This window comes from Saimiri boliviensis, chromosome 8 (assembly GCF_048565385.1).
Source record: "Saimiri boliviensis isolate mSaiBol1 chromosome 8, mSaiBol1.pri, whole genome shotgun sequence".
Taxonomy (NCBI): Eukaryota; Metazoa; Chordata; class Mammalia; order Primates; family Cebidae; genus Saimiri; species Saimiri boliviensis.
Window position 1 is genome coordinate 102,408,908 of NC_133456.1, and position 26,129 is coordinate 102,435,036.

Sequence of the window (26,129 nt, forward strand, 5' to 3'; positions counted from 1 at the left end):
TTCAATGTGGTCCCGTCTCAGGAAATAGGAAGGCCCAAAGAGAGGGAGAGAGGAGGGATCCACAAGCCAGTGGAGGAGTCAGAACACACACAGTATTTGTCAATTTCATTTGCCATTTTACATTACAGTTCATACATTAGTAGCATCAAAGATCGCTGATCTCAGTTCACCATAAGAAATATAATGAGGTCAGGCATGGTGATAATAAGTTACAGAGCTGTTAAAGAGGATGATTCAGGCCAATCAAATCTTGCCAAAGATCTACATTTACTTGGGTTATAGGTAAATGAGAAGTGTGCAATTAATTTTCATTCCTGATAGATAAGTACTTTAATAGACAATAAAAACTATTTCTACTTTAGAAAAAAAAAGACACAGCAATTAAAACTTATAAACACTGAGAATAAGGAAGAACAAAAGAAAGCTAACCAACCCATCTAAAGACTCAAGTAGTCCCAGCATGGTGGCTCACTCCTGTAACACCAGCACTTCAGTAGGCAGAGGTGGGCGGATCACCTGAGGTCAGGAGTTTGAGACCAGTCTGACCAACATGATGAAACCCCATCTCTATTAAAAATACAAAATTAGCCAGGTGTGGTGGTGCACACCTGTAATACCAGCTACTCGGGAAGCTGAGGCAAGAGAATTGCTTGAACTGGGAGATGAGGGTTGCAGTGAGCCGAGATTGCACCATTGCACTCCAGCCTAGGCAACAAGAGTGAAACTTTTGTCTCAAAAAAAAAAAAAAAAAAAAAAAAAAAAAAAAAAAAAAAAAAAAAAGAAGTATAATGATCATGGAAAGCTTGAAATATTTGGAGAATTATCAAACTGTGACAAAGAGATACAAAGTGAGTACAAACTGTTGGAAAAACAGCAGCTATAGATTTGCTGAATGCAATGTTGTTACAAACCTTCAATTTGTAAAAAAAAAAGCACTATCTGCAAAGTACAGTCAAATGGAGAACAATAAAACAAGGTACGCTGTAGCACCCTGACAGATCTGTTACTAGGTTTAAATTTAAATGAAGTATGGCAATTTAGTACCAACACTAAGCACATTTTATTATTATCCACATGAGTGCTGTTACATATCATATATCATTTACGATGGAAAAAAGGAGCTAATACGAAAGGACACGTCATGTCATGTTAATGAGTGTTAACTGGGGAATTTCTTTATGAGCAGCTGGCATTCTTTTGTGGGATTAAAAAAATAGTAATTTCAGGTTTTTAAGATTTTTTTTTAAAGCACTGTTAAGGTCCTTGCAAATAAGAAGGAGGAGAAGCAGAGAGCTTTCAAAATTTCTGAGTTTCTAATCTTGAGTGACTTGCAAAGCTGGGTGTTGGACACAGGTTTCCTGTGTTCCACTCAGGCATTTTTTCTTGCACCTCACTTGGTTTGTAATAAACATCACTGAATGTCTCACAAGAGGAAGAACTGAGAAAACTTATAGCTACTATGCATGTGGAAATTGAAATGGCCGATTTATATTTAGCTCTTCGACGTTAACATTACATTACTGGAAAGAGACCAGTAATCAGAAATAAAGCACCAAGAAAACACCTCTTCATAGCAAAATGACCCATGTAGCATTTAATGTTAGCCTGACACAGGCTTTTCTCTCAATGAACAATTGTCACTGCAAAGACCACCTTCGGAATGCCTTTGGAACACCTTCCTTCAAATTGAAGGAAAATTTACACTGAAAAGCAGCAAACAGGAAAAAAAAAATGAATTTGTGAGCTGAGTTACTCTTCTTTTAGTATTCTTTAAAAATTGTAAATATTTAGAAAAATCATTTCTGGTTCTGAGGGCTAACTAAAAACACACGCTTAGCTATACTCCCCCAAAATATTCCACTGGAAAGACAGGAAAAATACTGACATAAATCCAAAGAAGCACTGGAAAATCAGGATCACAGGTACTAGCTTACAAAAATAGCCAGGACTTTCAGGATGTTTTAAATCACATGGAAACTGAGGAAAATACATAAACAAAACTGAGACATGTGCAAACATCTACAGGTAAAAGAAAAGACCAGTATCAGTGACAAAAATTTGAACTGTTCCCGCCAAATTCTGGAATAACTCAAACAGATGAAGACCAAAGAGAAGGAGCCATGCATACATCACCATCTGGTAACTAATCCAACTCCAGAAAAGCCAGATCGATTCCTTGGGTTAGGAGTTGCTGATTCTAGCATTTGTACCCAGAAGAGACAAGATGTATAAATATTGCTGAAATGGAGCTCTGACACAGGAGTTTCCAAGAGTTTGTACTGAGACCGGAGAAGTGATGCAATGTCCCTTATGACTGCCATAAAATATGTGCACTTCCTTCAACACATAAGCTGACAATACATTATAAACATAAACGCACTAGAAAACAGCTAATCCTTTACATCAGAGCAATGTGAAACAGAGATCCTGAATCAGAATGCGTATTCACTGTTAGGGGAAGGGAAATTTTTTACTTGGTGTGAGAAGATAAAACACATATAGTAATATTATTCGATCTAGACTCATTTACCTATAGAAATAGAACACTAATACTAAGTAACCAGACAGTTGTGAAAAACTGTAAAATAGAGACTACATTAAACAGAATATCAAACACCATGGGGAAGACTGTTAATGGAACCAATGGGAAAAGAAAGAAAGAAGTATAATTAACTCCCTTGAGAGATTTGGGTGTCAATCATATCTAACAGGCAAATATGAAAGGCAAGCATTCAGAGTTCTTGGAAATTAATAGTATGACTGTAAAAATAAAACTCCCAGAGACAGAATGAATAGTGGAACTGACCCAGATTAAATACCAAAAAGTGAACTGGAAAACTGAAAGAAGTGATCCTCTAGACCACAGTGCCAGAGGACCAAGAGCTGAAAACTTTGTGAATTTATATTAGGGGTTGGTGGGGAAAGGTCTGTCTAATAGTTTTCCTAGAAGGAGATAACCAAGTAAATTACAGATGAAAATCTCTCTAAGGTGACAAATGTTGAGGGCTCATTAAATTTACAGGAAAATTTATAGATTCCAGGGAATAAAAATAACATTTCATTTACTTATGGGGAAAAATAGGTAGTGTAAAAATCCTGAGGGAGGAATAATCAGACAGACATCAGTCTAAAAGGTAGGTAGGTACTGGATATTAGCAGGCAATATAGCCACATCTTCAATTATGTAAGGAAAAATGATTTTGAACCTGGAAATCTATACCCAACCAATCTTTCCCATATAGACACGATTTTTTTTCCTTCAATCAGGAACTCAGAAGGTTAGCATTTATCTGAAATGCACATGAGCAAAACGTGTTGTTACAGGATGAATGTGTTCCCCTAAAGTTCATGTTGCAGCCCTAAACCCCAGTACTTCAGAATGTGACTGTATTTGGATATAGGGCCTCAGTAAGTTATAATGAGGCTGTCAGAGTAGGCCCTAATCCTATGTGAATGCTGCCCTCATAAAAAGAAAAAATTTAGACATATGAAGAAACATAAGGGATATGCTTTCATAGAGAGAAGACCTTCTGAGGACAGAGGGAAGGTGACCAGTGATCAGTCAAGGAAGGAGTCCCAGAAGAACCCACACCTGCTGACACCTTGATCTTGCACTGTCAGCCTCCATGACTGGCAGGAAATACATTTCTATTGTTGAAGCCACCCAGTCATCCACTCCAGCAAGCTAATGTGCATATCAAACAAAAAGAATCTAATAGAGTAGATTGCATAGGCATTAATAAAGAGTAGTGAGCAAAGATAACTTGCCCACTACTTGATATTATCATCAAGTAAAACCCCATCTCTACAAAAAATATTTAAAAAATTAGCCAGGTGTGGTGGCACGTGCCTGTGGTCCCAGCTACTCAGGAGGCTGAGGCGGAAGAATCGCTTAAACCCAGGACGCAGAGGTTGCAGTAAGCCAAGATTGTGCCACTGCACTCCAGCCTGGTGACAGAGCAAGACTCCGTCTCAAAAAAAAAAAAAAAAGAAAGAAAGACTGAATTGATTTATTTAAAAAACTAGAAGCTCAAGTTGTGTGAAAAAAATCACAATCCAGCCATATGCAGTTTATAATAGGCATAAGGAAGGCCAAGTAGCATGGAATAATTAAAATAAACATAAGACATATATTGATTTAAAAAGATGGTGAGGCGATATTAATGTTAAGTAGGGAGTTTATTTGGGCTACGGTTGAGGATGGAAACCCAGGAGCATAGATTCCAGTTGCCCTGAATATGCATTTAGCAGCAGTTAGAAGTGGATTTATAAATGCAAAAATGGGGACAGGGAGTGAGCTGATGCAAAGTTGTCTGTCAAGAATTCTCGCCGGGCGCGGTGGCTCAAGCCTGTAATCCCAGCACTTTGGGAGGCCGAGGCGGGTGGATCACAAGGTCGAGAGATCGAGACCATCCTGGTCAACATGGTGAAACCTCGTCTCTACTAAAAATACAAAAAATTAGCTGCGCATGGTGGCGCGTGCCTATAATCCCAGCTACTTAGGAGGCTGAGGCCGGAGAATTGCCTGAACCCAGGAGGCGGAGGTTGCGGTGAGCCGAGATCGCGCCATTGCACTCCAGCCTGGGTAACAAGAGCGAAACTCCGTCTCAAAAAAAAAAAAAAAAAAAAAAAAAAGAATTCTCCATTGGTTTGCAGAAATAACATTGATTAGTGATTGGCTATGCATTGCTAAGCTACAGGGGGTGGGTTACAGTGTCTTGTGTAGCATTATTAGGTTAATTTATAGATGTCTGGGGCAATCACAAGCAGTTTGAAGAGCTAACTACATAGCTCAAAAGGGGAGTAAGACTGGTGTGGTGGCTCAGGCCTGTAATCTCAGCACTTTGGGATGCTGAGTTAGGAAGAAAGCTTGAACCCAGGAGTTGGAGACTAGCTTATGCAAACTAGTGACACCTGATCTCTTAAAAAAAAAAAAAAAAAAAAAATTAGCTGGGCATGATTTTTACATCTGTACTCCCAGCTACTTGAGAGGCTAAGGCCAGGGAACTGCTTGAGCCTAGGAAGCCAAGGCTACAGTGAGCTGTGATTACACCACTGCACCCCAGCCTGACAGTACAAGACCCTGCCTCAAAAAAAAAAAAAAAAAAAAAAAAAAAAGAAGGAAAGAAAAAAGAGAAGCCCAGGAGAACAGGGTGTGACTGCTGGCTCATTCTAATGTCTCCCAGGATGTAATAATTAATATGACTCTTGTATTGCTCAGATAAAAGTTCTTTTCTCGTATGAATCTGACAAAAAATGAAGACAGAACGTCCATATTATTAACAAATAATGTAGGAGTTCCAGGGAAAGTATAAAGAGGGCTATTTAATGTTGATAAAAGTTTTAATTCCCCAAACAGACATAGTGTCTTGAATCGTTAGGCACTGAACAACATAACTTCGCACATAAAGATCTAAGATGGATAAAACAAAAAGACAAATAAAGATGTTTATAATTGTAGGGGAGGCTTATAAAATATCTTTTTCCTACATTGACAAATTAGGCTGCTAACAGTAGGGATAGAGAGGAATATGGTTTGTCTCTGTGTTTCTATCATCTATTTATGTACCTCTCTTTGTGTCCAACTGAGAAGCTATCATTCTTTCATATGTTTAAAGAAAATTTACATCTGTATATATAAATTTAACATATGATAGTGGAGGCATGTCCAATCAATAGGAGAGAACAAATAATTATGTCAATGATATTGAAACAACTGTCTTGCAATTTGGAAAAAAAAAAATCATTAGGAAATTTTAACCTCTTACCACTCAGAAACAAAAATGAACTATAACTAGATTACGTAGTAACAACTAGAAATCACAATTATATAACAATTAAAACAAACGAGAATATTTTGTTATTTTATGACAGAAATGGCTTCCTAAACAAGGCATTAAAGCCAGACTCTGGCTTTAATGAAAATAAAGATGGGTAACTTTCATGAAACAAAAATGTAAAAGAAAAGTTACTTGAGCTTCAGGGATATTAAATGGTTTTCATAAAGAAGTCATATTCAGCTTCAGACCCAGACTTCCAAGTGAAGCTGATTTAGGTTATTTCTCAAGGTGACTTTGCACCTAGTCCATTTGTAGTCAGGTGTAAGAAAGACCTCTTTTTTTGCAAATTCCCATGCATCTGTCTTAAAACTGTGACTTGATTTTAATTTTTAGTAGCACAACTCTTTGACTTGAGGTCACCTTTCTTTTTCTACTTTTATTATATTGTGAAAGGAAAGTCTATTTTCAAGGTCAAATTAGATTAGCTCTTTCTTTTGGGTGTCAACCTTTGCATTTTGTATGGTACCTTCCCATCCTGCCTAATTTATAATTTAATAGCAAACTTAACGCCAGTGTTTTTCTGCCACCCTATGGTTTATGTTTTTCTATTACTCACAATGGAAGGTACATAGTACATTTTAGCAAGGTTTACTCTAGCTCAGCTATCAAAGAATCTCTTTGCCCTGAAGACCTGTACACCCATCTTTGCTAAAATTGTAATATGACCTGGTGAGTCTTACTATGTGATAGATGATTGGTATGCTTGACACACTCCTAAGTGTACCCTGTCACAAGATCCTAAGTGTCTCTGGCACACCAGACCAAAACTTGCCTTTTTCTCTTATTCAATAAAACATATTAGATTAAAATATAAGATATTGACATTACATAGGGAGAATCTTGAATCTATTCTTAGAAAGGGGAAAAAAATCACTAAAAAACACCTTGGTTCATTTTACCTATGGCTATAGCACATTACTCATGTCATATTGTACAAACAATTTCAATGTGCCAGAATGGGTGACACATTAAGAGCCACTGCCCTAGAATATCACTTTTCATGTTTCTGCTGAAAATAGTATAAGACATGCTCAGATTTAAGGTATAATCTAGCTTTTCTGCAGGTCTATTTAGAAATTTGTTAAGTCTACTTAAAAACTCCTACACATATCTCCCTACCTTTTATGCATGGGGATATTTGCATACATATGTCTCTTAAATGCCATCTAATATTCTCCAAAGCTACCAGTGATAAGCAGTTTAACATCACTTGTAAAAACAATGGCCATGAAGTTCAGCATAAGAAAAAAAATGAAAGAGAACTGGTTAGTCTAGAAAATTAGTTCAAATATACTTTTTAAATGAATAAAATTATAGACAGAACACCGAGAGTGCCACTCAATAACTTTCATAATAACATAAGAATGCATTTTTACAGTGTTAATAATAAAGACAATAAAACAAAAAAGGCTGATGTTTATATTGCCTTAAGAATCTGTTATACAAACTAACACCCACTTAATTCCTTTCACTTTTTTTTTTTATCCTTAATATATATGTTTTTTTTTTTTAAAGAGACAAGGGCTTACTACGTTGCCCAGGCTGGTCTCAAACTTCTGGCATCAAGCAATCCTCCTGCTTCAGCCTCCCAAAGTGCTGGGATTGCAGGCATGAGCCACTGTCCTTGGCCTTTCATTTTTCATTTTTGAAAATATATATTTTTGTAAATATATGTGAACATTCAACTTAGCATGCTTTTTGCTTTTGAAACTTTAAGGTTTTTCTTTTTTCCATTTTTCTTTTCACTCAACATATGCCTGGATAAATTTCTGCAACACAAGTGATAACTATGAGATAGGCTGGGTCCTCATCTATACGGTAACATCTTGTGAGAATAACCACAGCCTTTTTAGCAGCTCATTAACAAAGATCGTCATTTTGTGAATTATTACTTCACTGCAATAAATAGTAACCTAGTGCCTGATTAAGTGAATAAAAATATCAATGTATTTCCTCTATTATTGGAAACTCTTTATGCACCATATTTCACCAGTTTATTATTCATATGGCTGTGTTATCTTATTATGGGTTGTGAGAATAGCTGTTGAATGATGTATCAAAAGCCTTTCTACCTCAAAATAACTTCCACTGTGGGGCCACATGACTCTGCACCACACCCCAGAGGGCCCACAGTCATTCTGCATTTAAGAAAGGCTGAGGTAGGGTAAGACTCCTTTTCTTCTCTGCTAAACTTCCTATTCTGAATATTAGATGTCTGCTATCATCACAGGGAACAAAATTTCCTCTTGCTCTGACCTACAGAAGGGGTCCTGGAAATGTCTGACAATTCTAACAGGACAAGTGTAGATGTAATGACAAATTCTAGATGATTACAAAATCAACCAGAAGGGCCCTCAGTGAGTTTGACAAAGAAGATACAGTCTTGGTGGCCCTTGTCCTCGAGCAGCTCATTCTAAAGTTAATCATCTCAAGCAGCAGAACATGCTGGGTGCGTGGCTCACACCTGTAATCCGGGCACTATGGAAGGCTGAGGTGGGCAGATCACTTAAGCTTAGGAGTTCAAGACTGACCTGGGCAACATGGCCAAATCCCATCACTCCAAAATAAAATAGAATACAAAAATTAGCTGGGTGTGGTGGCTCATGCTTGTAGTCCCAGCTACTATCACAGCTGATGCGGGAGGATCAATCGAGCCCAGGAGTGAAGTGAGTGAAGACTATACCACTACACTCCAGCCTGGGTGACACAGTGATACCCTGTCTCAAAAAAATAAATAATTTTTTAAAAAGCAGCAGAACAAAAGGATTGAATGTAATATCTTACAGGCAACTACTGGTAAAACAAACACAGCATCCTCCACACTGGTTCACACACACTAAGCATTTGGGGACATATCTAACTACTTAAGTAACCATGATGCCATTTTGTAATATATATAATTCAAACAAAATGTATACTGAAAACTACGATATGCAGAACACAAAATATGCAAAGTACCTTTTAAAGAATTAGATTTTATCAACCAGTGGTAGAAAATATAAGACACAACTTTGAATAATGAAAATGCAAATCCTAAATATGTCATTAAAAAAGCCCTCTAGTTCTGAAAGGCAGAAAAGCATAGCAATTATAAACACAGAGTAGAGACAGGCCATGTGGGAAAACTCTGCTAGCTCTATGACCTTGGACAAATTCCTGAAGCTTTCTCGATCTCATTTGCCTCGTCTGTTAAAATGTAGATAATGTCAGTACTTGCCTCTTTGGAGGGTATGAGAATCAGATTAATTTATGATAAAGGACTTCAAAGGTATATGACATATCATAACCATCTGATATTCTTAAGTCTGAGTCTGATATTATTCTCTGTTTTTCTTTTCTCTGCTTTTACTATCTTCCGAAATATTACATTGAAACAAAACAAAACAAAACAAAACTCACAACAATAACAGTTTTCTGAACTGGAACATTTACATGCTAAATGTCTTATCCTATGAGCTTTATTGAAACTCATCTAGGCCTAAGAACTCCTCAAATCTAAGATAAAGACTATTTCAACACCAAAGACCAGTTGTTCTGAAATACGAGCAATCAGTTTCCAGAACCCCATTTATATATATATCTTAACCTATCTGTTATCACAGAAGTTTCAGAAAGTAGTTTTCTTCATGAGCAATTAGAAATTTATAAAAATTACAAAAATATTATGAAAAGTATAAATTGTGAGTTACCTGTTCACTTTCATTTCTTTAAAAACAAATCTGGGCTAACGAAACATACTAGTTATTTTTAGGGAAACTATCTTGTCCACTGCCACGTTAACTGCTTTTTGTAAACCAACACAATTGAGATAGCACCAAACATCCCAACAAGACAGAAGGTAGGAAGCTGAATAACTGTAATTAGATAATGCCATGAAAATTTAATTTGGTTTCATTTAGGGCCCTTTTGGCAATGTGGATCAAAAAGTGACCACCATTATTTTAAAGAATGCTTTTAATTTGACATGTAAGTAGGTGGTTGAAAGTCAAAAACTGATCTTTGTAAGTTCTTCTGGTTTGGCATTACTAGAAAATAAAGCAATTATTACATAAGTACAAATTAACATTGTTCCCTAATTTTTTCAGCCTTTGAACTGTAGGACATTGATGCCTGTGTGAACATTTTGTTATTCTGATTATCAGTCATTTAAAATGAAAAGATATTGAAGTCTTCCTAATTTCTATAAAATATTTTCTTTTTGTAGACCTCTACTTTCAAGGCTGAGATCAATCAGCATAGTTTGGCTTTTTATCCCTAAAACATAATAGGAAAATCATAATTTAATTTCACCTTGATCTTATGGACTGTACAAGTTGTTGTTGATTGCTTTAGCTTTATATGCTATACCTCATTAATATGCTAAGAAAATTTAGATACGCTTTATTTAGAAAATTATCTTAAAGGTCAGTGAAGATCTAAGTCCTGTGTATTATTTACAGGCATTGGTATTCAGTTTACCCTTATATTCCATTTTAAATCCAGCCACATCTTTGTTGCCCTGGACTTCTGAAATCATCTTCACTTTTCTCCCTGCACAATGGACTGAATATTACTCTCCAAGATTCACATGTTGAAACCCGAAATCTGAAGGTGATGGTATTAAAAGGAAGGGCCCATAGAAGGTGACAAGATCATGAAGGGGGAGACTTCAGGAATTGGATTAGTGCTATAAAGACTCTGAAGTCAAATACAAGAAATGACAGAAAACCAACAACACAGCTAACTATGAAACTTTCCATGTGTGACACAGAACCCTGGAAAAACATCGGTTTCCCATGATAAGTAATGACTCATCTTCTGCTGAGAGAGGTATTTTATATCAAATGATAAGGAAACCCCTCAGTGTTTGAATTTAGGCTTGAAATACAAGAAGACAGCCTTGTGACTATCTGGAGAAAGAGAAGGGAGGAGAAAAGGAGAGACAGAAGAGAACTCTCCCTGCCTTGTCTCATGTGAAGTCACAAAAAAGAAGGTCTGGTAGCACATCAAACTTGCCAGCTCCTTGATGTTGGACTTCCCAGCCTCCAGAACTTCAAGCAACAGATTTCTATTGTTTATAGGTCACCAAGTCAAAGGTATTTGGTGACAGTAACCTGAAAGGACTAGGATATCAAGTTTCACTTTCACTTTGGCCTTCTACCCATGATTCCAGCCCTTTTCCATAGAGCAGCCAAACAAACCTTTTACATGTTTTTTAATTAGATTATATTATTCTTCATGTTGATACTCTCTGCTGGCTTCCCATGGTTTTTAGAATAAAACTGAATCTCCTTATCATGCCTACAAGGTCCAAAAGGACCTGGTCTCTTCCTACATCTTCAATCTTATTTATCTTTCTTTATGTTGTTCCAGCTATACCACCCCTGGAAATTTCTACATTTGAGCTTTTTCATTAACTTGTAACCTCTGCTTAGAGCAATCTTTCTCCAGATATTCACAAGGCAGCCTCCTTCTTGTTTTTCAACTCTAAATCTAAATATCACCTTTCTGAGAGGGGTTTCCTTTCCATTCAATGTAAAAGACCTCTCTCAGCAGGAGATGAGTAATTATCATGGGAAACATGCTTATTTGCTCCAGAGTTCTGTATGACAAATGACAGGTTTGATAGTTATTTGTTTTGTTTGTCTACATGTTTTCTGTTTATACCTACTAGAACCTTATTCAGAAATAAGTTAATGTAATAAGGACAAAGAGAACCTGTCACTTACTTGTTATTTTTTTTTTAATTATTTTGTAAGGTCATAGCATCAAAAGATTTGTGTTTTCTTTACAGTGCATACTTGCATCAGGAAAAATCAACTCTAACATTTAATATAGAGATATAGGAGAGTGATTACAAAGGTTACGAAAGAGATGAGAAATTAGCAAGGAAATTATGACACCACCTACCATATGTAGAATGTTTCCATCCTAAAATGAGAGGGACAAAGGAAGAAAGTTGCCAAAGTCAAGCTGCTGGAAGAACAGGAAATTTGTCAGGCATACTTTGTGGGAGCTGGACCTACAGAAGCATGGCCTATTTGGGGGAGGCCGAGTCACAGATAAGGTACAGTTAGAGACTCAATTCAAATTTGGAAGAGAGAGAAGGAAAGCTTGTCTTCGCCTCCTGTCCTCAGGTCTTTGGTGGGTGCCTTCCATTGACCAGACCTATCTAGGAAGGCAGAAAGCAAAGGAGCCAAAGAAGTGTAGTTCTCAGGAATACAGAGCAGATCCCGGAAGAGCGGGAAATTCATAACACTTAGTGAGATTTCAGAAAACTTATGCTGATAAGGGACATACTCCTACAATTTATAATTTGGAATCTCTTTTGAGAATGTCTTGCTATTTTTATTGCCTCATAAACTCTCGCCTCTGAAACTTCACCTTAGGTATTTTTTTTTTTTTTTGCCATATCCCTTTTGAAGGATTTATATAATCAACATAACAAATAGTTTCAAACAACTGTAATCTACCATGTACTCTGGAACCATATTTGCTATTATTAACCATGTGTTTATGGTACATTCTGGGGCAGTGTCTCAACCCTTCCAAATATGAAGACCCTTTAGAAATACTCAATTCATTTTAGAAAGCTAATGTAAGTTTCATACAGCAAAATTACAAAATATATAAGGCTGCAAAATAATAAAAGAAAGCTTTTCACCTCAAAATGTACAAATAATTATTTAAACTACTATAGGATGTATTTCTCCATTTATTTATTTTCCCTCTCATACATATGTACATATATTTATATGGAAAAATATCTATAGACTTATACACATTTTCACACAAAATTTGATAATTTTTAAAAATTGCATACTAGTATACATATTTCTTAATAATCTGCTTAGGTCATTAAAAAATCATAAACATTTCTTTTTATAACGAATTATTCACTCACAGAATTAACTGTTCTACAGTGTTACAGTATGACTGAATGTACTATATTTTAGTAATTCCTACCTTTTGATGTTCAAGTGATTTCCAGTATTTGCTAGGGTAAACACTGAGATAAAAAACTTTATAAATAAAATAGCACACTATCTTTATTACAATAAATTTCTAGATGTAAAATGTTTTAGTAAATAACAAAAATTTTAAATTTTTAATTCTCAAAATATTATGCATAATTGCAAATTGATGGTCCAAATAACAATGAATACTTATTTCTTTGCATCCACACCAACAGTAGATATAATCATTTATTTTGTTCTTTCAAGATTTTTTTTATGCTGTCAACATTATTAGAGAAGGAAAAAAAGGACTTCTTTTTTACTTAGAAAAAGAAGTTCTTTCCCACCACAGGTCCAGATTATATTAATTGAACTTTGGGTGTCAAATATTTGTGAAAATAGAACCACAAACATGAGTCCACATCTCCTTTATAATGGGTGATCCTGCAGCACTATAATGCCCTAAGTAGAGATGATAAGAAAGCAGAAACTAGCAAGTGAAAGAAAAGCATGTTGATGGAAAGCCTCAATCCGAAGAACAGGGAGAATGGGTTTCCACTTCATTGGTTCCTCCACATGTAAAATTACTGCATGCTTAGGAAAGTGTTCAATCTGTGAATAAGTCAAGATTTTACACAGCGATAGCTGCGAAAATAAGATTTGCCCCAGCTGCTATGATCCATCATTGATACAAGGACACATTATGAAAACAGTTTTTGCTGAGCTTCTGTTATGATTAGGGCTTTTTCAGTAGCAAGTGACAAAAGGAGAATTCTACTGGTGCAGGAAAAGTGAGATTGAGGGTTTTAAAAGATCAGGTACCTTTCTGTTTCTTCCCCTTTCTTTAGTTCTGTGTCCCTCTGTGTGTTAGCTTCTTTGTCAAGCAATCTCTTTCCCTTTGTGGGGAAAGACGGCCTCCCATAGCTGCAAGCCTAGTCTATGCTCCTACAATTTGTAATCCAGAAGAAAGAGAAATAACTCTCTTCCTCTGCAGCAAATGCTAGAGGAGCCTATAATTGGCTCTACTGAGGCCACCCATGAAAGTAGTAAAAGAAAGTCACTGTGGCAGTCAATCCCCCTGATATAGTTTGGATATTTGACCCTGTCCAAATCTCATTCTGAATGGAATCCCCAATGCTGGAGGTGGAGATTGGTGGGAGGTGCTTGGTTCATGGGGGCAGATCCATCATGGCTGGATGCTGTCTTCACGATAGTGAGTGAGTTCTCATGATATCTGGCCATTTAAAGGTGCATGACACCTCCCTCTCTTGCCTCTGCTGTTACCATGTGACAACTCCCCCTTTGTATTCTGCCATATTTAAAAGCCTTGAGGCCTCATCAGAAGCTAAGCAGATGCCCAGTGCCATGCTTCCTGTATAGCCTGCAGAACTGTGAGCCAATTACATCTACTCTCTTCGTAATTTACCAGTCTCAGTTATTTCTTTCTAGCAATGCAAGAATGACCTAATACACCACCAAGACCATTGGCAGAAAAGTCAATATCATGCTGATTATCAATTTCCTGCCCCTATTCTTTCCAGTATAGACCTCTCTGAAAACTACCCAGAGTAGAAAAACATTGTTATACTTAACTGCTGCCTTCTGGTTAGAAAAATCAGTAGACACCAAAACCAGGTATCAGAAATCAAGATGTGAGGTCAGCATTTCTATTTCAAAGGCTATTTACAGAAACACGACTAAACACAGAGGGCCACTTAACTGGGTAACTATGGAACTGAACGTCCAGCTGGGGAGTAGCTAAAGAAAACATGGGTGCTCCTTTTGAATTGAGGAAGCAACATTTTCTTAGAAAGTGACCAAAATCTGCCTATATTATATGGAAAGGTCTGGTGGCCTTTCCACTGATATTTGTTTTGATGAGCAACTGTAGACAACTGTCCTCTCTAATTGTAGCAACCCATGTTTAATAATGTCAGTAGAAATAAGGTGTTATGCAGTTTCCTGAAGCTCAGCGGTTATAAATTATACTGGATAAACGTTAGCACAAGCAATAGACTAACCTACTGAATATTCATTGATTAGATGTAAAAACTAGTAAAAAATTAAAAATTTTTACATGCTTTGCATTTACTCCTCTGCTCCTCAACTGTTAAAAATGAACCTCTTTCTCTGTTGTTTTACTAGCTTCGTTTGGAAACAAAAACAAAAACAAAAACAAAAAAACAGACATTCTCATAGGATCAGGATAAATTCTCCACTTTCTTTGCATGTTTAGATTTTTACTTAGGAGTTTCAATTTCTATCAATGCCTGTAATTGATAGGGCCTTTATTCTTTCTCCCATTTTCCCACGTATCTCATTTGACTTACTTGGTAAGCCACAGAGAGTTTGAGAAACAATACTAGGCAATAGACATAATATTTTTGAGGGGGAGGGTGCAGTGTCTCACACCTATAGTCTCAGTACTCTGGGAGGCAGAGGTGGGAGGATCACAAGGTCAGGAGTTCAAAACCAGCCTGGCTAACACGGCAAAACCCCATCTCCACTACAAATACAAAAAACGCGGGGCCTGGTGATGCACGCATGTAATCCCAACTACTCAGGAGGCTAAGGTGGGAGAATCACTTGAACCCAGGAGTCGAAGACTGAAGTGAGCTGAGATCACACCATTGCACTCCAGACTGGGTGGCAGATTAAGACTCTGTCCTTCCTCCTTCCCCCCCGACCAAAAAAATATATATATCAGATTTTTCAAATCAGAATTCTAACTGTGAAATCTTGGAAAAGTTAGTAAGCCTCTCTGAGTCTCAGTTTCTTTGTTATAAAATTGGGAAAAATACAGTTACCTCATCGGGTAAAGGTAAGAATTAAAATTGATAACAGAATGTTTATAATACAAGTAAATATAAGGCAGCACTTAATAACAGCTGTTATTATTTACAAAGAACAATATTTGCTATAAAGACAAAAATTCCAATTGTATTTATTCAAAAAGTAGGATGGATAATTGTAAGTTAATAGCACTAGGTGCGGTGTGCCCATATGTAATCATTTAATTAGAAACCAAGATCTTAACATTGGTGCATGATGATTGAAAAACACGTTGATACAATGAAAAGTATAACTGCAGCAACTTGTTTCATTAAAGGTATCTGCGTTTTGCACAGATTATTGCCTTTGTTAAAAATAGAGCATGCATGTTGATTTTACTAGGAGCTGATATATACTTAAAGTCTCAAATTGGCTTTTCCTTTACTGAGTTTTGGGTAGAAAATTATCTTCTTCACCATTATGCCTCACATCACATTTCTTCACTGTCCCTAGCTAAGTTGCTAATAGAATGTACATGTGGAATCTGCCCAAACTCTTTTATCTCCTGATACTCTTTTAAATAGCATGCAACATAACTGAGTTCAGGTGGCAGCCATCAGCGAGATAAATCTTGAATGAGATTAAGATGAATGACAGCACAGATTGCCAAAGTTCCATTGACCCAGAAAAAAATGAGAAATTAATGGCATCAGCATTGGTGGTGTGACCGACAAAAATACAAATAAGAAAAGGAAAGACAAGGTTTAAAAATGTCACACGTATTTCAGTGAACATAAATCTGTGCCTTCTTTCGTACCTTTAATATTCCCATACTCCTGGGATCGATCATGTAGAACCAGAACCGAACAGTACACATTCCGAGGCTTGCTGGGAAGTATTTGGAGGTAGTAATTCTGGCAATGGATCCTTGCTTGGAGCCAGATGAGTTGATGTAAAGGAAATGCTGACCACTACCTTGAAACAGATTAACACAATTTTTTTCAGTGCAATGATAATATGTTATCACAAGTCAGAATGTATTTAAACCAACTACAGATATCTTTTTATCCTTACACATACACACAATCAAACAGAACTCATTTTCATTTTGCCAGTCATATATCAAAGACATTTAATTCTTCCGGCCAAAAAAAAGTGGCACTATGATCATGTGATTCACAAAATTCCCATGAGCCAGTGACTCATAAGGTAACCAAATATTGGTTTTGAATATGAAGGGTATTCCTATTCTCCTAATTTGCTCAAACCTGTCAGTTTCCAGCAATAAAATACTTTGTATGCTGTGCATACAGCAAGTACAGGGTAGGTATTGGGGACTGGTTGCCATTGTATCTTATTTTCAGTTGCTCTGATTCCCACACTGGCCAGGGTGGTAGTGAATGGCTATAATTGCAAAGTGAACTGTGATTCCGAGAGTCATTAAATTAGTTTTTTCTGTGTAACAGACAACTTCTTTTCTTATCAAATGCATTAGTATGTGAAAAGTTTCTGCATTAAAACACAATTGGATTTCTTTCTGTTGCCACTGTCAGATATTCAACATAGCTACCATTCCCCTTTGTGGGTAGGTAAATTATATATATATATTTTGTATATATATATATATATATATGTATATATATATGTATATATATATATATATACACACACATACACACATATATGTATATATAAAATATACTTATATATACACACACATATATATACACATATGTATTACATATATTATATATATATTTGAGAATATATACATATATAAAGAGAGAGCTGGGAGTATAAGTAGGACTTGTACAAGTAGCTGGGACTACCAATGCATGCCACCACGCCCAGCTAACTTTGTATTTTTAGTAGAGAAGGAGTTTCACCATGTTGGTCTCGATCTCCTGACCTCATGATCTGCCCACGTTGGCTTCCCAAATTGCTGGGATTACAGGTGTGAACCACTGCACTCGGCCTAATTTTATTTCAATAAGATAACCAGGGAACTTTGAGAATTATTGCAGCAAATTTTTCAAAACAAGAGAGTAGACATAAAAACAACCTGAAGCCGGGCGCGGTGGCTCAATCCTGTAATCCCAGCACTTTGGGAGGCCGAGGCGGGTGGATCACGAGGTCGAGAGATCGAGACCATCCTGGTCAACATGGTGAAACCCCGTCTCTACTAAAAATACAAAAAACATTAGCTGGGCATGGTGGCACGTGCCTGTAATCCCAGCTATTCAGGAGGCTGAGGCAGGAGAATTGCCTGAACCCAGGAGGCGGAGGTTGCAGTGAGCCAAGATCGCGCCATTGCACTCCAGTCTGGGTAACAAGAGCGAAAACTCCACCTCAAAAAAAAAAAAAACCTAAAGTATTCCTGTAGCATAGGTAAGCTGTTTTCTATCCTCATTGTCCTTTGAAATATATTGTATGTACTACCGAATACTACGTTAGGAAAACTGAGCACAGTATTTAGTCAGACAAAAAAAGTTTTCTAAGGTTCACATTTTGTTCCAAAAATATTACTTGTTTTCTTATCTGGAAAATAACAAGATAGGTGGCATGTGAGGCCAATATCCCTAGACAGCACCCGCCAAGCCTACTATGAACAGTGGCTTATTCATTAAAAATGTGCTTTCCTTAAATACATGCTATTTTTAATTAAATAAGAACATCTGGATTTCCCTACATTCTGTTGCGTTTTACACACTTGAGGATTTCTAATGCATTTAGACTGTACTTTATCAGACAAACTTTAAAACATTATCTTCAGGAAGAAAAATATGGTATAATCCAACGAGATTTAATAACTTTTTCTGTACAGTAAGGGCTTAATTCAAAGTACAGAATATATTCATCTTATATTGAATGTGAAAAAAACAGCCTTGAACTTGTCCCATATATTTATTTACCTAATATATTTGTATAAATTGTTTTTATAGTTCAGTTCTCAAACACTAAAACATACACAATGAGAACTAATGTACTTCAGTCTCAGAAACAGATTCTATTTAATTCAGACTTAAATATTGATTTTTCCACGTTGCAGTGTCAACCCTATGTTGAAAGTCAAATGTTTGGAGCGGTAGGAAAAAATAGTAATCAGATTCATTAACACAAATTTAACCAATTTTGCAAATTTAGGAATGGAATTCTGATTTATAACCTTGTAATTATGTACATTTATTCTTCCAATTGCATAAATACACTGAAACTTCACTAACTCAGATATTTCTTTTCAATACTTTTAGTCCAATATTTAATTATAAAAGGCCAATTTTAAGTTTCCACAACAACCTGAATTAAGTCTAACCAAATGCTTCATCCTATGTAATCACTTACAGGCTTCTAAAGTAAGTCGAATCACAACACCTTTAAGAGTTTCACTAATTTACTAATAAAGAAAAGTACTGAACAAACAGAATTGAGATATTTCTTCCAGCCTAGTACCTAACAACATTTTAAGTACTTGAAAGTATTCTAACAATATTGCAGGTACTTGAAAAACTAATATACAAAGTGGAAAAAATAACATATGTATTATTTCATCCTTAAATAGCCACAATTATTTTCTAATGGGGAGTGGGCTTGTTGGGCACTACACAAATTCCCAAACCTTGAAATCAGACTGACATCACCTTTTTCCTATTCCACATTTTCCCCAGTAAATGTCACTTTTGTGACAGCAAACACTCAAATCAGTTTAGCAAAGGTGTGACTTCATAGAAAGGATGTTATACAATCTACTGTTTGCATTTTAGTGCTATATCACGAAAAACAATGTAAAGAAAATTAATTCACTGGGAATAAAAATTCACCATTCCACTGCAGCATATTTATTTTGGCACAGGACAAACAATGTCATGTAAGGTCCAACATCAAAGCCAGCAATTCCAACTATTAATTAAGGGATTCTGGGCTGAGTTTTCAAAGTATACCCCCACTTAACATCTTCAAATTTGCATATTCAGTTTTGGTCTTACAAAATCCTGCAGTCTAACACAAAAGTCAGATAACTGATTCTTGGCTGAAGTATGAATGCATGCCAATGTAACCATTTTAAAATTTAAGAATGCAAACATTTACCTGGAAATTTAGAAGATACCACTGCAAATTTAATCTTTGGCAATTTTTAATGCTGAAGCTCTAGCATATCTAAGTTTGATCTTATAAGAGGGATGAACTTTTGTGATGCCATATGTATATTTTTTTGAGAATCAAAAAGGTGAAAAGTTGCTTAGCCTCTTGAAATTATTAATAGAAATACAGGAATTATCCAGAAACTATGTACTGTATCTCAGTTTTATAAAACCTTACATTGAATTAATTATACTTTCAAAAATAGACTCATTTTTTATCTAGCAAGCTCAGACTAGTCCCACTTTCGAACATTTATATAAAACTTTCAGTTCCTTTATGGAGAACTACCTATTCACATCTAGCAAAATCCTTGGGGAAGGTCAATGTAGCCTCTCGAACAAAGTTCAGAATTTATTAAAGCAGGTAATAAAGCTTAAATGTCTGAACTGCCACAACGTATTTAGAATTTAATGGTAAATCATTAAACCAACTCACTTTATTTATATGACTATGAAATGATCAACAACATTCCCAGGACAGCTATTTATAGAGGTAGAATTTTTGTTTATTTGTTTGATTTTGAACTGTTTACCAGCTTAGTACTTGCCATTTCTCAAACTACCTAACTCTCATATATTCAGATCAGAATGCATTCAATTAATTTTGTAAAATCGATTACACTTTAATTAAATATTACCAGGTATAGTATTCTGGAACCTTGAATTCATTAAATATATCTGAATTTTACCTCTCCAAAACTGACACCAAATATTTTCTGTACACTTTTCATTTAATACTTCACTTTTGCTTGTGTAAGTTTATGACAATAAGTTCTTAAGATTCCTGGGGCACAGATTTTATATTCTGCATCTTAATTACCTACAATTAGGCAATGCTAATATTCAACTTTTACCTTAAAAACTCTTTAAAAGAATTGCACATTTTTGAAAATTGGAGCTGCTTAATGTCAAATACAATAGCATAAATTCAGCACCAAAGTGTACTATCCTCAAACCACAATAGGTACTTAATATCTGAGTGCCAAACATATATTAGCCAAATTCAGGCTCAATCCCTATGCCTCATGAACACTTTTTTTCCACATTGATGTCAGCAGAGAGTAAAAAATTCTAATGTATTTTAGATGTTTTTTAGCTACAATCTTGAGATTCTGAAACTGTTTCATTGAGTTATTCTACTATAAGGTAATCAATTTTACATTTTTCTGTTTAAAAAAAAAAGTTGATATTTTTAAAGGAAAGCTAGCCAGTCTCTGTGGCTCACATCTGTAATCCCAGAACTTTTGGAGTCCTAGGTGGCGGATCACCAAAGGTCAGGAGTTCGAGACCAGCCTGACCAACATGGGGGAACCCCATCTCTATTAAAACTACCAAAAAAAAAAAAAAAAAGTAGCTGGGCGTTGTGGTGTATGCCTGTAATCCCAGCTACTTGGGAGGCTGAGGCAGAAGAATTGCTTGAACCTAGGAGGAGGGGGTTGCAGTGAGTCGAGATTGTGCCATTGTACTTCAGCCTGGATGATGAGTGAAGCTGCATCTTGAAATAATAACAATAATGGTAATAATATTTTTAAAAAATAAAGGAAAGCTATGCTTCGACATCTTCAGGGTCCCAAGAAAAATCATACTTATTGCACTAAGGAAAAAAAAGACAATTTCCCACTTCATGTGATCTGAATTCATTCCCTACTTTAAACTGGAGGCAATTTTACACGTTCCCCCCCCATTCATAAAATAAAGCTGGATAATGGTTTTTTTTTCTTTAATGCTGTGCATTGTGTCGCTTTCAAAATAGCAAACGCTCCATTCTTCAGAGTCAGACTGATTCTGTCTGCCCCTGCATCCTCTATAATTTCTGCCTGTCTCTCACTCTCTATAGAAGGGTGCCTAATGACTATCAACTGAAACACCCTCAATCTATTTTTGTGCTTATATATTTTCCCCCAGATGTCCAAGGTGCATCTGCAATTTTTTTTTTTTTTTTTTTTTTTTTTTTTTTTTTTTTTTTTTTTTTTTTGAGATGAAGTCTCACTCTAACTTCCAAGCTGGAGTGTAGTGGCACAATCTCAGCTCACTGCAACATTTGCATCCCAGGTTCAAGTGATTCTTGTGCCTCAGCCTCCCAAGTAGCTGGGACTACAGGCATGAACCACCAAGCCCAGCTAATTTGGTGTACTTTTAGTAAAGACAGGGTTTCACCATGTTGGCCAGACTGGTCTCAAACTCCTGACCTCAGGTGATCCACCGACCTTGGCCTCTGAAAGTGCTGGGATTGCAGGTGTGAGCCACCACACCCAGCCTGCATCTGTAATTTTGAAATGCTGTGAAGTGTAACTATGGCCAGTGAAAGAACAAAGCTTCCTCAAAGTTGTCAGAATGGAAAACACAGATGCATTGTTTCTAGAGGTAAATGAATTTTTCTCACAGCGTTTGATAAAAATGCCTGTCATTACATTATTTTCATTTGCTTTGTGAAGAGTGATATAATGACTCTGTTTCTTTTAAATGTCATTAATTATGATATTTCTTTCCAGTAAATTATCCTTTAAGCATTAATCTCTTTTGAGACTAATTATTACCTCTTTAAATAAAAACAATTTTTTAAATCAGAATGTGTAATTTCAATGCTATTAACTGTCATCAAAATCAACATTATAAATTCCCCTCTCCCACCAGTATGCGTTAATGTGATACAAAGATGAAGCTTTTGGTTGTGGCATGCCAACACAAGGTAGAGTCATCTTATTTTGAAAGCTCCTAATATGCTTAGCAGCAAGAATACCTCAACCACAGGAAGATGATATGTAAGTGAAATTTGTTGCTATTTCCTATAGGTTATAGGTAGAGTCAAGGGATTCTGAATCTCTGCATCTTCATATTCAAAGAACTCTGAAGAACCTCTTTATGAGTTATTTATTTGTCAAGATGTCTTTGGAAACACGAATTAGCTTACTAATATTTCTGTAACTTTATTGTTCAAATTGAGATTATAAGTAAAACTTGTTTCATGGCCATGCAGGAAGGCAAGACTAATAAAATAAATGCTTTTATTTAGGTAAAATGATAAGTGGTCACCATTATTAAAGAGCTTTGACTTCATTTAGATTTCAGATCTATTTTACCTGGAGGAGTGTGGAAAGCAAGTAAGAACAGAAGAATAGTTATTTCCATTGAAATATGATCAGATTATTTTAATGAATATGTAATGAGCAAAAGTGTAGGCAGGATTGTCCACTGGTTAAGTCTGAAGGCACTGGAGCTCTAGACTTTGATTTGTATCCTGATTCTACCACTTATTAGGTATGTGACCTTGGGCAACCTACTTAAATTCTCTAGGACTGAGAAGCAATAAGAGATAATGATTGTACATACTTCAGCCTCATGGGGTTGTGGTAAAAATTAAATGATCTACTACACGTAAAGTACTTAGAACGTAGTTGCAAATTAGTGCTACTCTCCTGGGAAATTTAGAGGATACAAAGATGATTCTACCAGTGTTTATTCAGCATACATCACACATCCATCTGTCCATCCACAACTCTTTGCAAAGCTTAAAACACTAATGAAAGCATCTTTATTCGAATAGTTATATGTTACATTTTATTTAACTCACTCTTCTTCCCCCACTCCATCATCCAAAAACTCCTACTTTTCTTTTTTTCCTATAGCACTTCTCAACAACCAACAAACTATACAAATCTCTGATTAATAATGTTTCACGTTGACTTTCTTTTCCCCTGCTACAATGTCAGCAGAGAAGGATGGCAGAGATCCTTCTCTGATTTGTTCAACAGATATTTCAAGCACCTAGAACAGGGTCTCAAAAAATAAGCTTCAACAAATATTTCTTGGATGAATGAATGACTGAAGAAATATTTTTCTCATCATGCCAATGTACATTATTTTACTTTTGTGTCACCCACCTGTGAAAACTCCTCCATTTATTCACATACGTTTTCAATGTGGTGACTGACACAGAAATCCCAGATGTTTCACTTTAACACTCTCAGGATTTAATTCCGGTTATTATCATGACCATTGGTAGTAACTAACTCCTCCTGCGTATCCAAACACTAACCAATTTCACTAAACAGAAATTTGTTCTGAACTGGCATCACAATAAATTCCAATGTACTGTTTAAAAATCATATGAAATGAAAAAAGAATTTATGTATTGTATTCTGTTATGTTTCATAACTTGAAAAACTAGTGAAGAGATATTATTATTACTATTTATTGTATTCACTTCTATCTAGTATATAATGCCCTTGGCAATTTCTAAATAATCGGTTCTAATTTCACACTAGATTTCATATTGTCAGGTTTTTTCACTAGATTTGATCATATTCTAAACACCTCTATTTTGAAAAATTTTGCACTTATACCAAAGTAGAAAGAATAGAGTAATGAACTCCTACCTACCAAAAACCCAGCTTTAACCATTTTTAAACCATGGTGATAAAGTTTGGATATTTGTTCCTGCCTAATCGCATGCCTAATTGTAATCCCCAGTGTTGGAGTTGAGGCCTGGTGGGAGGTGACAGGATCATGGTGGAAGATGCCTCATGACTCAGTGCTCTTTTTGTGAGAGTGAGTTCTCTGGAGATCTGGTCATTTAAAAGTGTGTGGCACCTCCCTTCCCGCCACTCTCTCTCTTCCTCCTGCTGTCACCATGCAATGTCCCTGCTCCCCCTTCACTTTCTTCCATATTGCAAGCTTCCTGAGGCCTTCCCAGAAGCCAAGCAGATGTTGTTGGCACTATTCTTCCTGTAAAGGCTGTAGAACTGTGTTGTCAACTAAATCTCTTTATCAGTTGCCCAGCCTCGGGTATTTATTTATAGTAATGCAAAAATGGCCTAACACACAGGGTCCGTCTTGCTTCATCTGTATTTCCACCCACATTTTTTCATACTACAGAAGTATTTAAAAGCAAGCCTCGTATCAAATTGCATCATCTTTAAACACTTCAGTACATATTTTTGTCAGATAAAGACTTTTAATAGTAGCATATTACAGTTAACTACACTTATTATAATAACATATCTAACCAATAGAAAGTATGTTAATATTTACTTAAATATATATACACATCTGTATGGGGATATATACATATATATGGAAATACATATCACCAATATTTTTAACACCATGGCGGACATAAAAATGGTTATATTTGTATGGTGCACTGGTGTTAACAGATAAGCATGATTGACGCTCATTTCCAAATTAATGCCTTCTACAGGTGCATGTGATTGACAGCTTTCATCCTAAGTACATGAGAAATTGCATGAGATGGGACTCATCTATCTGGATAATAAACCCAGCAGCAGTTCTCTAAAGAGCAATGAGAAATACGATTTTTTGTCCATTATGCTGAGTTCGTAATGTTCATAATTGCAGATAACTGTTCTTTTCACATCCTCTACTTTCCCTTTCATGATACTGGTTGTCTTCAAATGTGTGGTGATTCTTGGTTATTCATTTAAGCTCATGAATGAAAGCATTTGTTGCTTAGGACACAATAAAGACTTTCCACAGCCAGCGTAAAAAACTGTTTCCCCAACAGAGTTCTTTGACCAGAAGGATGAGTAGCAGGTACTTTGGATGTAGGCTGAGCATGCAGGTAGGTACGTTTCCCCATAGGGCAGGAGTTCTCAACCTTGACCACACACTAGAATCCCATGGAGAATTATTAAAAATCTTCATGTTCAGGCTACAGCAGAGACCAATTAAATGAGAATTTCTGTGGGTAGCACCCAGCTATTAGTACTTTTACTAAGTCCCTAGATGATTCCAATATGCAGCCAATGTTCAAAACCACTCCCTATTGTGATGATCCTGTGTAACCCCAACCATGACACTGACTCATTTTCAGACTGTAATTATCTCATGATTATCTTTTCCCAGGCAGACGTCCAAATTTCCTTAGATTGCCCTTCCCTGACTTTATCCTGAGAGAAAAAGCCATTTATGTGAGCAGTTGTGTTTGGCAGCAGTGATCATTGGTGGGAAACGTGAGAAGCGGGGCCAATTTCTCAATTCCTCCAAGTGGCCTGAGTGAGTTACCCTGAAAAGCTCTTCACAGTCTTTCTTAGTATTTGCATTAGTCTGCTAGCACTGCCATAACAAAATACCAGAGGCTGAGTGACTTAAGTAACAGAAATTTATTTCCTCATAGTTCTAAAGGCTAGAAGTCTAAGACCAAGGTTTCAGGAGATCTGTTTTCTCCTGAGGCCTCTCCTGAGGCTTGCAATGACTGCCTTCCCACTGTGTCCTTACATGGCCTTTTCTTTGTAGATGAAGATTCCTGGTGTTTCTTCTTCATTTAATGAGGACAACAGTCCAATGAATTAGGACTCTTATGACCCCACTTAACCTTATTTACCTATTTAAAGATCACATCTTCAAACATAGTCACACTAGGATTAGCACTTCAGTATATGAATTTTGGAGGACGGGGGCACAATTCAGTCCTTACCAGTATT

General features: G+C 36.2%; 1 protein-coding gene across 1 annotated transcript in view; it reads right to left on the bottom strand.

Annotated features, from left to right (window-relative positions):
• MALRD1 (MAM and LDL receptor class A domain containing 1) overlaps positions 1 to 26,129 on the bottom strand; it is a 594,555-nt gene that overhangs the window by 150,037 nt on the left and 418,389 nt on the right. The window contains exon 32 of the mRNA XM_039478847.2: positions 16,365 to 16,522. Within this exon, the coding sequence (XP_039334781.2) occupies positions 16,365 to 16,522 (158 nt within the window). The remainder of the gene's footprint in view (positions 1 to 16,364; positions 16,523 to 26,129) is intronic.